General features: G+C 41.1%; 1 protein-coding gene and 1 pseudogene across 19 annotated transcripts in view; one reads left to right on the plus strand and one right to left on the minus strand.

Annotated features, from left to right (window-relative positions):
* The window catches only part of STARD9 (StAR related lipid transfer domain containing 9), a 134,640-nt gene that overhangs the window by 58,686 nt on the left and 60,945 nt on the right, over positions 1-15,009 (plus strand). For all 19 annotated transcript variants that reach the window (XR_012330072.1, XR_012330075.1, XR_012330076.1 and 16 more), the window contains 4 exons: positions 2,191-2,307; positions 3,804-3,836; positions 3,926-3,987; positions 6,087-6,199. Coding sequence is in view for 14 of the 19 variants with exons in the window: in XM_073800817.1 (XP_073656918.1) it covers positions 2,191-2,307; positions 3,804-3,836; positions 3,926-3,987; positions 6,087-6,199 (325 nt within the window). In the remaining 5 variants the exon portion in view is untranslated. The remainder of the gene's footprint in view (positions 1-2,190; positions 2,308-3,803; positions 3,837-3,925; positions 3,988-6,086; positions 6,200-15,009) is intronic.
* On the minus strand, positions 1,080-2,003 carry LOC101321381 (non-selective voltage-gated ion channel VDAC1-like; annotated as a pseudogene).

The following is a 15,009-nucleotide window of genomic DNA, read 5'->3' on the forward strand; positions in this document are numbered from 1 at the left end:
AATTGTTACTGCGCAGTATTTCATTGTAGCTTTACCTGATTAACCATATTAAACTTTTTTTTTTTTTATTTTTGGTAATGGGAAGGAAAAAGAATTAATGTACATGGTTTTTCTTTACTAATTTGCTTGCGTGTCTTTGCCTTTCTCCCAGACTCTTTTTGCCTTAAGGTTAAGGACCATATATATCAATTTTGTGTCTTTAATGTCTAGCCTTGGGCCCGGCATATAGTAAGCACTTTGAAAAATATTTGACTGACTAACTGAATGCGTGAATTTTCCTTAGCAATCTTCTTTTTTTTTTAAGGTTTCAGTATTTTATTCAAGTTTTATTTTTAAGTGATGTTAATTATAGCATTTGAAGGGGAGGAACTAATTCCATACAAAATGGAAGACTCTAAAACGTACCCATTAAACTGCTAAAAAATAAACTGAGTGGCGAGAATACAACAGAAGTTCAGTTTAGATTCTGAGTGTTGTCCCCATGTGATTACAGTTACAGAGACTCTTCCCAGCTTGCAGCTGGAGCTCTTTAGAAGCTATTTCATACTCTGGTGCAAGGGCGAAAAAACACAACATGAGAAAAAACACAATTAAGTCCTGAATTATTGGCTTCATCACATCGCCTTCTCCACCCCAAAATGGCACAAAAGAAACAGCAACCACGCCCCGCAGACTACTTTTTGGTGTAAAAGAGGTGATGGATTGCGGTGGAAAAAGTCCCTGCCTAAAAAAGTCCCTTTCAGATGAGTTTGTATACACCATCAAAGAGTCTCTCCTCAATCAAGGTAGGAAACCAAGGTACAATTCTCAGGAAGTCACAATTTCATTCATTTACTCAATACGAATTTACAAATTACAAAGTGCCTGCAAATTATCAACTTCCACTTGCAGCCATTTCTAGGTAAAAAAGAAACCTGACATCTCTAGAGGGGCCAGCAAGCTCCCCCTCAAGTCTACAGCTGAAAGGACCTTTTTTGAAATTGGGTTTCTTCTGTACCTCTGCAAGGGTAACACCCTAAAGCTGAATCATCTTTAACCTGGAAGTCTAACATGATATTTAGCGATACTTTCATCCCAGACATACAACATTAAAAGGTACGCTAAATTCTGAAGGTAGCTATGCTGCAAAATAGTTTAAAATTAAATGATTGTACAGTATTCATTTATGCTTGAAACTCCAGTCCTAGACCAAGCTTGTGGCCACCAGCGTTGACATTCTTGCCATCCAGCAGAACTGACAGTGTCAGTTTGATACCTGGCTTTAGGGTCTGAGTATATCCTAACCCTGTCAGGCTGGAGCTATTCACTTTAGCCAAGAAGCAGGCATCAGGGTCGATCTGGTACTTTGCTGTTATTCCGAAGTGAGTGTTACTGTTTCCTGCTGTCCAGGCCAGATTAACAGCAGTCTCCAACTTGTTCACTTTCTGATAAATGGAGCCGCCAGACTCTGTCCCATCATTTACATTAGTGTGAAGCTGGAACTCATCCGTCTTGTAGCCAACCGCAAAGTTGCTCTGGGTCACTCAAGACTTTGCGGTCTCAAAATTCACCTGGTAGCCAGCCAGCCCTCATAACGCAGCACCAGAGCACCCCGGATGGAAGGCCCAGCAATGTTGAAATCGACATCACAACCCAGGTTGATATGTTCCCACTTGTACCCTGTCTTGATTTTAGCATTTTTTTCCCCCAGTGTTTGGTGAGAAGGATGAATCGAAGGTCAGCTTCAGGCCACGTGCAAGCTGATCTTCCACGGTAATCTCCGTGCGTAGTGTGTTGTCAGTGTTCCATTTCTGCGTAAACGTTAGACCATATTTGGTCCATCTGTACTTGCTTTCCAGACTGCCCGTCACTTTGGTGGTCTCGGTGTTGGCTGAACCTGTAAATTCCAGTCCATTCTCAGATTTTGTTTTCAAATCAAGTTTTATTAAGCCAAATCCATAGCCCTTGGTGAAGACATCCCTGGCAGATTTGCCAAGATCAGCATATGTGGGAGGCACAGCCATCTTCTGCTCAGAAGTGGTGGCAGTCAGCAATCTTTTTTTGAAACTGAATTGATTCTCATAAAACAGTGGGGAATTTATAGTCATGGATGTTTGAAACATTTTATATTATTTTAGGTTAAAAAATAATTTACAAGCTGCTGTGGGAAGAAGGACCAGAGTGACATGCTCTCTATTTTTATTGTTATAGGTGTTCCAGGATTTGGGGACTGAAGTACTGTCTGGAGCTGCCAAAGGCTACAACATATGCCTTTTTGCCTACGGGCAGACAGGCTCTGGGAAGACATACACCATGCTGGGCACCCCAGTGAGTATTGGGATTGGAATGCAGTATCTTCCTAAAGCCACAGGAAGCCTGAATCTTGCATTGTCCTTGCCACTGAGAGAGGATGTGAGTTTCATAGTCAGTCAACTTCAGTAAGATTTAATGGGACCTCTTCTATATTAAGAATGCGTTTCTTCAGACTCACAGACTTAGAGAACAAATTTATGGTTACCAGGGGGCAAGGGTGGGGTGAGGGATAGTTAGGGAGTTTGGGATTGACATGTACACAGTGCTATATTTAAAATGGATAACCAACAAGGACCTACTGTATAGCACAGGGAACTCTGCTCAGTATTATGTAACAACCTAAATGGGAAAAGAATTTGAAAAAGAATAGATACATGTATATCTATAACTGAATCATTCTGCTGTACACCTGGAACTCACACAATATTGTTAATCAGCTATATAACTTTTTATAAAATAAAAAGTTTAAAAAAAGGATGTTTCTCAGCACTTTAATTGAAAGGTAAACTTTGAATAATTTAGCCCCTCTTTATTACACCCTGAAGAATCTTAGAATTTTACAATTCCCTTTGATGACACAGACCTTGTCAGTTCTTCTGAATTTCTCATATCATTTCCAAGTTCATCACCTGTAGCTTTTTAACACCTTTGGTGTAGACAAGTCCCAGACTGAGTGTTAAGTGCTGGCTAAGGCCATGTGGATATGGGGCTATGTGTGTGTTCGATCTGAGTGTTCAGAAAGAAGCAGGAGAACCAGCTACTGGGATGGGAGCTTTCAAAAGTGTGTAGGACTTATGAGAGCCTTCCTTTATCATGGAAAATTGGGAGGGTAGAGTTCCTTAAGAATACCTCTTTGTTTTAGGCTTAGAAGTACCCTGGTGAGATGAACTGGTAGGGCAGGTGACAAATAACACCACACAGGGACATTCTCTAGGACGTTGTTCCTCCTGAAAGATTATCCCTGCTGCCGTGGGCCCAGATCATTGCTTACTACGTCCATGTTTAGCCTGATTTTATAGATTTTAAATTAAAAGAAGAAAATTCCCAATAACCCAGGGGTGTAAAGCCCTAACCTGAGTATAAGTTAGCACTGGATCCAAGATGAAAAAAGAAGCCGCTTCTCTCTAAATGTGTGTTTTGAACACCCATGTACTCTAGTCCTCCTGTGTGTGCAGGGTTAGGAGATAGGGTTCTGGGAGGGACCACCATGGTAAAGTGAATTCATCCAAGAAGGATGTAACCTTCTCTGCATGAAAGTATGTATCTGGGTTTGCTAGCTTCTTCTCTCTTCCTTCTTACGGCGGTGATCTGCCTCTCATCTGGTACATTCCTCCCATGAGAGTCTCCTGAGAGCATTGGCAAATAGAGTGTTCCACATACCGCCGGGGAAACTGCCTGAAGTGAAGAGGCTAGCACAAGGAGCCCATCCCTGCTGAGGGTGGGCCCTGGGTGTTGGGGGGAGAGCATCACCGTGAGTGAACAGTAATGCTTTCTTCTCTTCTGTTCTCCAGGCCTCTGTTGGGCTGACACCACGGATATGTGAGGTATAGACTCTCTTTTGATTGGATCCCCTCAAAGTAGGTCTTCTTTGTACACTCCCTTCAGTGAAACTCCAATCCTCTGGTTTGTGCAGGGTCTCTTTGTCAGGGAGGAAAACTGTGCCCCACTGCCTTCCTCCTGCAGAATAAAAGTAAGGTAAGAACCTATCTGTCTCTGCAGCCTGAAGTGTTTCTGTTTCCACTCCAGAGCTGTCCTCTCCACTTCCATAGTCGCCCAGAGGAATGGAGAAAAGCCACAGCAGAAATACCTTGCAGTACAAGATGAAAAACTTACTTAGGTTTTAGGTTGTAGGAAACTTAGTTCCTATCCTCAGGCTTAACAAACTGGTGTCTCCTGTGGACCAGCTTCCCCTGGCTAGCTGGTTTCCTTTCCTTTATTTTCTGTACAGTTTCATACTAGCTTTTGGGATTTCTGTTCCAGCCCCTCCTGGGTTGTTCTCCAGGTCAGTAGTTCCCAAACTCTAGTTCCTAGACTAGTGCTAGGAATAGAACGTCACCCCAACGTGACGTTTTAACCAGTCTGAACTGTAAATGTTGGTGGAAGGTTACCAATTGCCCTTAATTCTCTGTATTCTTTTTTGCTTTTGTTTTTGGTGTTCAATGTCCTTGTTTAAAAACATGAGACAGGGCTTCCCTGGTGGCGCAGTGGTTGAGAGTCCGCCTGCCGATATGGGGCACGTGGGTTCGTGCCCCGGTCCAGGAGGATCCCGCGTGCCGCAGAGCGGCTGGGCCCGTGGGCCATGGCCGCTGGGCCTGCGCGTCCGGAGCCTGTGCTCCACAACGGGAGAGGCCACAGCGGTCAGAGGCCTGCGTACCGCAAAAAAAAAAAAAAAAAAAAAAAAAAAAAAAGACACATAATTCACATACCATAAAATTCACACTTTTAAAGAATATATTTCAATGATTTTTCTTTTTGATATTTACAAGTTGTTCAACCATCATCACTATCTAATTACATAACATTTTCATTACCCTAAAAAGAATAACTGTCTGTCTGGGGTTTTTCTGTTTTGTTTTTTATAAATTTATTTATTTATTTTTGGCTGCGTTGGGTCTTTGTTGCTGTGTGCGGTCTTTCTCTAGTTGCAGCGAGCAGGGGCTACTCTTCATTGCAGTGCACGAGCTTCTCATTGCTGTGGCTTCTCGTTGCAGAGCACGGGCTCTAGGTGCGCAGGCTTCAGTAGTTGTGGCTCGCGGGCTGTAGAGCAGAGGCTCAGTAGTTGCTCTGCGGCATGTGGGATCTTCCCGGACCAGGGCTTGAACCCGTGTCCCCTGTATTGGCAGGCGGATTCTTAACTGCTGCGCCACCAGGGAAGCCCAACTATATGTTTTTAAAATTAAATGATTGTGAACACTATTTTTACATTTTTTAAGTTTATGAAGTAAAAATTTGCAAACCTCTATGTGTATAAACTTATACATATATGTTAGGTGTTCTGTTGTCCATGAAATCTGGGAACCACTATTATAAGAGATATCTGAAGTTCCTGTGTCCAAATATGAGAAGATTAAGGAGAAAAATTTAATAAGCAGAGTGTGCAGAGAGCAGCTTTGAACTGGAGCCTTTTTTCTGACTGCTGGCTCCACAGGCAAGCATCTGTGTTTCAGTGAGGAAGACCTTTCTGTGAGAAGTCTGCTTTCTTATTTAACAAAATATTTACTGATTTTAATTAAGAATTGTAGCTGTGTTATTATTTTAAAAAGGCATAAAATGCCAGTAGATACCAATGAGACAGCATGTCTTAAACAGAATCCCAGTGTATAAGACAGGTAAAATGAGAATTCTGCTACTTAAATTAGGGGTGGGGAGCAGACCCTTCTCACTTAGCTTCCTGTGTTGCTCAGCATGGCCCTTGAGATGCCTTCAGTGAATAATAGAGCTCAAAGATCACATTTGAAAACCACTTCAAGAAACATGCTTGTAGACTCTATGCTATGGGGGCCTGATCGAGGCACAGGCTGGTGGCAGCCTAAACCCATGGCTGAAATAGCCTCTTGAAGGCTAAACTTGAATCAGCACTGACACTGTAAACCTGAAACTGTGGAGTAATGACAGCCAATGCTCAAAACCCTATTGTACACATGCAGAACGAGACTCAAGGGGGAAACCTGGCGTGACCAAGGTCTTAGACTGTCAGAGCTAGAACTAGAACTAGGACCTTCTGATTCTTGGCTTAGTGTTTTTCCCACATTTTTTCAAGATCTAATTATATGCCTTTTTCTACATGTCTCTAGCTTCCTGGAAATCTATAATGAACGAGTGCGGGATCTGCTGAAACAGTCTGATCAAAAAAAGACCTATAATCTGCGGGTCAGGGAGCACCCAGAGATGGGGCCCTATGTACAAGGTGAGCTACTGTGGTCCTGGAGGTCTGAAACTAAACTGAAGCCTAGGAAGCTCTCCTGACGGTTGCTGATTCATTCAACAAACGTATAATGAATACTTACTATGTGCCAGCTACTGGTATTAGATGCCAAATAGGTACCAATAAGTAGAAAAGGCAGTCTTGCCCTCCCAGGCAAAGTTATACTCTTGTGGGGGTGAGTCAGAAAACAAGCACTACTTACAGTTGTAATAAAGGCTAATAAAAAGATAAATAGATACAGTGATGGCAAAGAACACTGGGTGGTGTAGGCAACCCATCTGCATAGTGTGGTCAGGAAAGCTTCCCTGAGGAGGTAACATTTTAAGCTGAACCTGGAGTGGATACGGGAGCCAGTTGTGTGAAGAATGGCGTAGCAAGAGGAAGAGTGTTTCGGGTTGAGGGAGCGGCATGGGCTAGAGCCCTGAGTGAAGGGCTTGGTGGTGTCAAGGGGGCCAGTGTGTCTAAAGCATGGGGAGTGAGCGGGAAAGTGACATGGAATAGGGCTGGGTCTGTGGTGCCAGGTCCAGCAGGGCTGGGACTGATTCCCAGGTCATCCAGTCTCCTTTTCGGGACACTTTCTGTTCCAGTGGTGGTGATAGTCAGGGACAAGGGGAGATGTCAGACATGGAGCAGGGTCTACTTGCTGTTTCCTCATCAAGCACTGATACTTGGTGTTTGGTTCCATCTCTTATTCCATTAGGCTGAATCTTGCTATTAAGTAGAAACTGTTGGGTTCTTTTGTGGGGGAAGCTTATTTAAATCTTGACAAGGAGAGGGACATGAAAGATCAAGAGCTGGTCTCTTCTCTGATCAGGGCATGGCTAATGGCTGACTCAGTAGGTGTGCCAGTCACTGATTCTGCTGAGTCTTTACCCAAATGTTCCATCGTAATTGGCAGCCTGGAAGCAATGATGAAAATACCGTTTACTTTGCCAGGAGCCAGTTGGAGATTCCTCTGTAAAACTCTGTGGATATATATTTCTGTGTAAAACAGTAATTTGAAGGCAGACCATGAGTGGATGCAGTAGTGCCACAGTTTCTCATATTTTAATTTATTTTTATCTTAATGTGCTTTTTGGGTGTGGGGGGCGGGTAGGGGGAGTAACTAGAGGAGACCTCAGATGTAGTCCCGATGTCTTCGTTGCACAGAAGATGAAATGAAGTCTGGAAGAAGTTAAGGGATGTTCCCAAAGTTGCACAGCCGGTTGGGGCAGGGTTGGAACTGGGAACCTTTTCTAGGACTGGAAGAGAAGAATGGGACAGAATCCTGTACCTGGAGGAGACCTATGATCATAGGTTCTTTGATTGGCATAGTACCTGAAACCCTGAGAATTCACGCAGGGTGGTACAGCTTGGGTCATATACCCAGCGACAGGATCAGACTTAAATCTCAGGGCTCTTTTGGATACCTTCATGAGTGAACCCTTGTGGAGAGGAAGGATGCTTGGTAAGAAATAATTCTAAACCAGCAAAAAGTCTCTTAGGTCCTTTGGGTTACATGTTTCTTAAAGTTGGTCTGGACTTTCTCAAATCATTACAAATACAGGTGGACATTTCTCTTATTTCCTAGTAAAGGAGCCATGAGCTCACATAGTATAGAGCCAGCCTTGGAAGCCGAGACCCTAAATAGTCACTCTGAACTTATTCCCATTACTACCCTCTGATGGCATTACAGCAAACTTTTTATTTTTAAAAATGTTTGCTTTCTTTATTCATTTAGTATTTATATTACCTGCCAGTCTGTCTGTCTATCTTTCTCTATCTTCGGCTCATATATTCTGTGAATACGATTCCAAAGCAGAAAGTGGTTTCTGCTTTGAAACCAATTCTACAGGAATTTATTGAGTACTTGCTGGATGCCTATACTATTCAGGTTGCCATGGGGAAATATGAAAGATACAAGGCCTTTAAAGAACTTGCAGTTCCAGTTTAGAACTATAAGCCTGAACTTGATAGCTGCCTAAATCCAAGAAAAGAAAAGGGGTAGCCTCTTACTTTTCATTAAAGTTTATGAATTAGATGACAGATTAAGTTGAAATCTGAAATGTACAGGGCCCTGCCCAAAGCACACGTAAAAGTCCAATGGTTACAGGGTCTAAAGTGATATTTAAGTGAGACAAAGGCACTATCATATTTTTGCTTTGGTCTTTATCTTAATATACAGGGATGGGTACAAAGCAGGAGGTTGTTGGAAGAGGGTAGTTGGGACTCTGAAAAAAATTATTTTGTATTTTCTTTATACTCATTCTGCACATAACAGGAGTATTTTTGTGTGTTTGTTTTTTTAATTCTTACACCTTTTTTTCCTTGCCTTTCTACACTGACTAGGACCTCTAGTACCATATGAAATAAGAGTGGTAACGGTATTTAGTTTTGTTCCCAGGAGAAAGCTTCAACATTTTACTATGGTGTTTGCAGTAGCATTTGTTGTTAATAGATACTCTTTATCACACACTTCTCAAACTATCTGTGAGGAAGGACCGGTTTTTAAAAAAATTTCCAATCCATGGCAAACAAATACTTTGATAAAATAAAGATGAATTACTAGAAAAAAAAGAAAAAGACATCTTAGTTATAAGCCCAAATTCTTCTTTATTAGATTCAAAAGATATAAAATTTGTAATATTGTTGTAAAGGTTTCTGTACCTGTCTCATCGCACATCAGTAACTGTTTGAGAACTGGCTCCAGTCTGTGCAGCAGCTTTGAGAAGCACTGCCTTAGCAGGTTAAGGGAATTCTCTTTTTTATCTTAGTTTTCTAAGAGTTTTTATTTTTATTTTATTTTATTTTTTCGGTACGCAGGCCTCTCACTGTTGTGGCCTCTCCCATTGCGGAGCACAGGCTCCGGACGTGCAGGCTCAGCAGCCATGGCTCACGGGCCCAGCCGCTCCGCGGCATGTGGGATCTTCCCAGACCGGGGCATGAACCCGTGTCCCCTGCATTGGCAGGCGGACTCTCAACCACTGCGCCACCAGGGAAGCCCAAGAGTTTTTATTTTTTAATTTTGAAACAAACTTTTGAAAAAGTTGCAAATATAGTATAAAGAACTTTTTTTATTTTTACATTTTTTAAATTTTTGGCTGCATTGGGTCTTCGTTGCTGTACGCGGGCTTTCTCTCGTTGCGGCGAGCGGGGGCTACTCTTTGTCACGGTGCACGGGCTTCTCACTGCGGTGGCTTCTCTTGTTGCGGAGCATGGGCTCTAGGCGTACGCACTTCAGTAGTTGTGGCACGAGGGTTCAGTAGTTGTGGCTCGCAGGCTCTCGAGCGCGGGCTCAGCAGTTGTGGCGCATGGGCTTAGTTGCTCCGCGGCATGTGGGATCTTCCCCGACCTGGGTTCGAACCCATGTTCCATGCATTGGCAGGTGGATTCTTAACCACTGCGCCACCAGGGAAGTCCCTAAAGAACTTTTTAACTTGAACCATTTGAGAGTAAATTGCCAACCTAATGACCCTTACCCCCGATTATTTTAGGGTGTTTTTCTTTCAAACAAGAATGTTCTCCTGTATAGTTACAACACAGCCATCCAAATCAGGAAATTAACTTTGATGCATTGCTACCATCTGATCCTTAGAACCCTTTTAAGTTTCACTAATTGTCCCAGTAGTTGTCCATTTGAGAGTTAAGGGTTGCCTTTGGTTAGGGTGTCTCTCTAGTGTTCTCCAGTCTGGAAGGCTTCTTGGTCTCCCTTGACTGTCATGAACTTGATACCATTAAGTGGTGCACAATTTTGATATGTCCCATTACTCATGATTTTTAATTTCCTCACTTAAGGTCATATCTGCCAGGCTTCTTCACTCTGAAATTGCTGTTTCCCTTTTGTAATCAACAAGTGTTTTTTGTGGGTGCGGTCCTGTGAAACTATGTGTGTGTCCTATCCTCATCTGACATTCAGTTTATTTTTTAATTTATTTATGTTGGCATAGACTCATGGTTTCTTATTTTATTGAATGAGTCACCTTCTGTTACTACTATTTTTTATTTTGATGCTCCAATTATTCCAGATTTAGCCAATGGAATCCACTTCAGGTGTGTTCCTGTGACATTTTGGCATATCACCATCATTCTTTGAGCACTTCCTTGCTTTCTGACAGGAGATGTTTGAGGTTCATCTGCTTTCCCTCCCTCAGTCTTTGAATCAGCCGTTTCTCCCAGGAGCCCTGGTTCTTCTTTTTCTTTTTTTATTTGTAGTATAGTTGATTTACAATGTTGTGTTAATTTCTGCTGTACAGCAAAGTGCTTCAGCTATACATATATATACATTCTTTTTTTAATATTCTTTTCCATTTTTGTTTGTCTCAGGATATTGAATATAGTTCCCTGTGCTAGACAGTAGGACCTTGTTGTTTATCTATTCTATATGTAATCTGGTCCTTTTTATTGGAGAAAAGTTTTTGGAAGCCAAGATCTAAGTTCTAGGTATGCTCATTGCTTTTGAGATGCTGCAACTCCTAGTCCTTCTGAGTGGACGGAGCTAATATATGTTCACACCAGTACTTCCAACTGCAGTCCAACACAGCAGGGTTCATTCTGGATTTCTCCCTTTCCAGATTTGTAATTCCTTTATCCAAGGGTGGAAATGCTTCTTTGATCGGTCCCTCCACCCCCATGTGTAATTAGTCTCGTCATTGCTGTCCTCTCTCTTATGTGGATGCCCGCCTCACCTGGCTGTGCCTCTCACCACAGGAAGCCATGCTCACCGTGCCTGCATTCCAGCGCTCCGTGCAGGGCTGCCTGTCCCCACCCCTCACTGTGCAGGTACCTTCCATACCCCTCTTGGTCTTGGTATTCTTTTGCTGGGCCACCTCCTCACGCCAACTTAGAAATCTTGTTCCGCTGCCAGTCCCTCTGTGGGGATGCCTTTCTCTCCTTGTTGGGCCTCTGACTTCTCACGGCAGGCTGCCCCCACACATGGGTAGCCTGCTCACCTTCCCCGGGCTCCCATGCCCTGCACTGGGCTGCCTCCATGGAGACGCTCTGCTCAGCCCATCAGGCTCTGACTTTCTGTGCTGGGCTGCCACCCGTGTCATCCCCTCCTCACCCCACTCTCAACGCCAGGCCTTCCCTCTGTGGGGACGCCCTCCTTATTCTTCTCAGGCTTTTCACCCTGACGTGGTTGCCTGCCTTGCTCTGCTCCACGTAAGGACTTTAGGACTAAATTGTTCACGAAAGGGAAATGGAAGGGGTTCTAGGAATTTTTTTAAAAACATAAACAGCCATTGAATTTTTAAAAAATATTTATTTATTTATTTATTTTGGCTGCGTCAGGTCTTAGTTGTGGCATGCAGGATCTTCCGTTGCAGCAGCTGGGCTCTTTGTTGTGGTGCATGGGCTTCTCTCTAGTTGTGGCACGTGGGCTCCAGGGCGTCTGCGGGCTCAGTAGTTGCAGCGCGTGAGCTCCAGAGCATGTGGGCTCTGTAGCTGTGGCATGTGGGCTCTGTAGTTGCAGCATGCAGGCTCTCTAGTTGTGGCACGTGGGCTCAGTAGTTGCAGCACGCAGACTTAGTTGCCCCGCGGCATGTGGGATCTTAGTTCCCTGACCAGGGATTGAACCCCATCCCCTGCATTGGAAGGCGGATTCTTAACCACTGGACCACCAGGGAAGTCCCTGAATTTTTTTTTAATATTTGCTTTATATATGCTTGTCTATATTGTATGATTTGTGTCCTTTGTCCTGTTAATAAGGTGAATTACACTGATTTTTGAATGCTATAGCAGTCTTGCATTCCTAGCATAGACCCAAGTTACCTGTGATATATTTTCCTTTGTATATACTGCGGAATTTGGATTTCCAGTGTTTTGTTGGGAGTTGTTGCATGTATGTTCAAGATTCAAGAGTGAAATTCTCCTCTAATCATCATCTTCCTTGTCTTGTTTTTCTTCCTCCTCCTCTTCTCTTCTTTATCCTTCTCTGATTCTCCATTTTCCTTCATCAGGGTTAAGTATAAAGGTTACGTTTGTTTCCTAAAATGAGTTGAGAGATGCTGCCTCTTTCTATTTTCTGAAAGACTTCTTGTAAGATTGGGGTTATTCCTCCTTAAATATTTGGTGGAATTTGCTGGCAAAGCCTTCTGAGTCTGGAGGATTTTTTGATGAGAAGGTTTAAGATTATAGATTTGATTTCTTTCAAATATTCTATTTTTTATTGCACCAATTTTTGGTAAATTGTATTTTTCTAAAAAATCCACTTCCTCTAAATGTAAGACATGTATCTGCATAAAGAGTAATATCTTCTTACACTTTATGTGTAAGATGACTCTTTAAATGTAGGATCTCTTTTTTCATTCCTAACTGGTTATCTATCCCTTGTCTCTTTTTTCTTGTTCAAATTAAGGACTTATTAATTTTATTTGTCTTTTCAAAAAATCAGCTTTTGGTTTTGTGGCTTCCCTCCACTGTAAGTTTATTTTGTATTTATTAATTTCTGTTCATATTTTTGTTATTTTATTCAGCCTTTCCTTGAGTCTAATTTGCTGATTTTTTAACCTTTGTAAGTAGATGCTTAGCTTGTCGATTTTCATCCTTTTTTCTTTCCTAATATATTTATTTACAGCTATAAATTTTTCTGTAAATACAACTTTAGCTGCACTGCACACATTTTAATGTGTAGTATTTTTATCATTATTTAGTTTAAAATTGTATGTAATTTTCATAATGATTTCTTTTTTGACCCATGGGTTATTTAGAATTGCATTTCTTAATTTTCAAATATTTGGAGATTTTATAGTTCTATTTTATTATAGGTATCTACTTTAATAGAATGGCATTCAATGAACACTCTATATGATTTCATTTAAAAAATATATATGTATAACAATTTGGTTTGTGGCCTAGCATATGGCTAAGTTTTGTAAATTTTCCATGTGTTCTTAAAAATAATTATGCAGTAGTTGGGTACAGCATTTATAGAATACTATTTGTCAAGTTTGTTATTTGCATTGCTTAAACCTTCTATAACCCTATTGATTTTTTTTTTGCTTGTTTTATGAGATAATAAGAAAGGCTAGTTAAAATTTCCTGTTATGACTATGAATGTCTTTTTCTCCTTTTAATCCCAGCAATTTTTGTTTTATATATTTTGAGACTATTATTATGTGCATACAAAATTAGAATTATTAAATCCTCTTGATGAATGCTTCTCCCGTTTTGAAGGATCCCTCTTTATCTCTAATAATGCTTTGCCGTGAAGTCTACTCTGCTTTGTCAGGAATTACTATAACTACTGTAGCTTTCTTTTGGTTAGTGTCGGCATTTTAATCTTTTTTATACTTTCTCCCTTTCTATATCCATATGTTTTAGATGTGTGTTTTTTTTTTAAATAAAATATTTGGCTTTTGCTTTGTTTTATCTAGCATCACAATTTTGGTCTTGTAATTTGAGCACACTTCAAGCATATTTTGGTCTGTTTATTTTTAATATAATTACTAATTTTATTTGGGTTTAATTCTGTTACATTGTGTTTTCTCTTTACATTGTTTTATGTTCCTTTTTCTCTACTTTCATGATTTTTGAGTTGGTTAATTTTTAAAATTATCCCATATTTCTCCTCTTTTAGCTTACTGTTTACACATTGTCTTATTATTTTAGTAGTCATTGTAGAGATTACAGCATGGGTCATTGACTTATCAAAGTCTAATATTGTGGTCTAAACTTTTTTTTAAATCTCCTACCTTCTGTCTGGTATTTTCCTTCAGCTAAAAAATAATCTTTAGTATTTCCTCTAGTGTGGGTCTGCTGCTTACAAATTCTCTTGGTTTTCAGTTGATTGAAAATAACTTTATTTCTTCTTTATTCTTAAAGGAGAAGTTCACTAAGTATAGAATTTTAAGTTGGTGGTTATTTTCTTTCAGCAATTAAAAATTATTCCACTGACTTCTGCCTTCCATTGTTTCTGTTGAGATGTTATCTTAGTAATTCCTTTAAGGTTTTTCTCTTTGTCTTTGGCTTTTAACGGTTTAGCATGAAGTGCCGAGGGATAGATTTTTTTTTTTAATTGTGTCAGGCTTCCTGAATCTGTGGTTTTATATCTTTTTTTGCAGACATTTCTAAGCCATTACTTCTAACATTGCTTTTACCCCACTCTCTCCTTCTGGAGCTCCAATTACAGGTGTGTTATATATACTTTATGATTCTTACCCTGTCTTATATAATGCTTTGTATCTTTTGGCTCTCTGTGCTTTATTTTGGTTGTATGTTTCTGACATATGTTCCTGTTCACTAATTGTTTTTTTTACTTTTTTATAAATTTATTTATTTTATTTATTTAGTTTTGGCTGCATGGGGTCTTCGTTGCTGCGCATGGGCTTTCTCTAGTTGCAGCGAGCGGGTGCTACTCTTGGTTGCAGTGTGTGGGCTTCTTGTTGCAGTGGCTTCTCTTGTTGCGGAGCACGGGCTCTAAGTGTGCGGGCTTCAGTAGTTGTGGCACGTGGGCTCAGTAGTTCTGGCTCGCGGGCTCTAGAGCGCAGGCTCAGTAGTTGTGGCACATGGGCTTAGTTGCTCCACGGCATGTGGGATCTTCCCGGACCAGGGCTCGAACCTGTGTCCCCTGCGTTGGCAGGCAGGTTCTTAACCACTTCACCACCAGGGAAGCCCTCACTAATTGTTTTTTAAGCTATGTCTAACCTGCTGTTAAACTTAGATACTTAGATGAGAAACTTAGATGAGTTCTTTTTTTCACTTACAGTAGTTCTTACTTCCCAAATCTACATTTGATCTTTTTATTATAGTTTCCAATTTTCTCTGAGATTTTATAATCTTGTCTTTAGCCCCTTGAAAATAGTAAGCACAGTTAC

Source organism: Tursiops truncatus, chromosome 2, assembly GCF_011762595.2.
Source record: "Tursiops truncatus isolate mTurTru1 chromosome 2, mTurTru1.mat.Y, whole genome shotgun sequence".
In the NCBI taxonomy this organism is placed as follows: Eukaryota; Metazoa; Chordata; class Mammalia; order Artiodactyla; family Delphinidae; genus Tursiops; species Tursiops truncatus.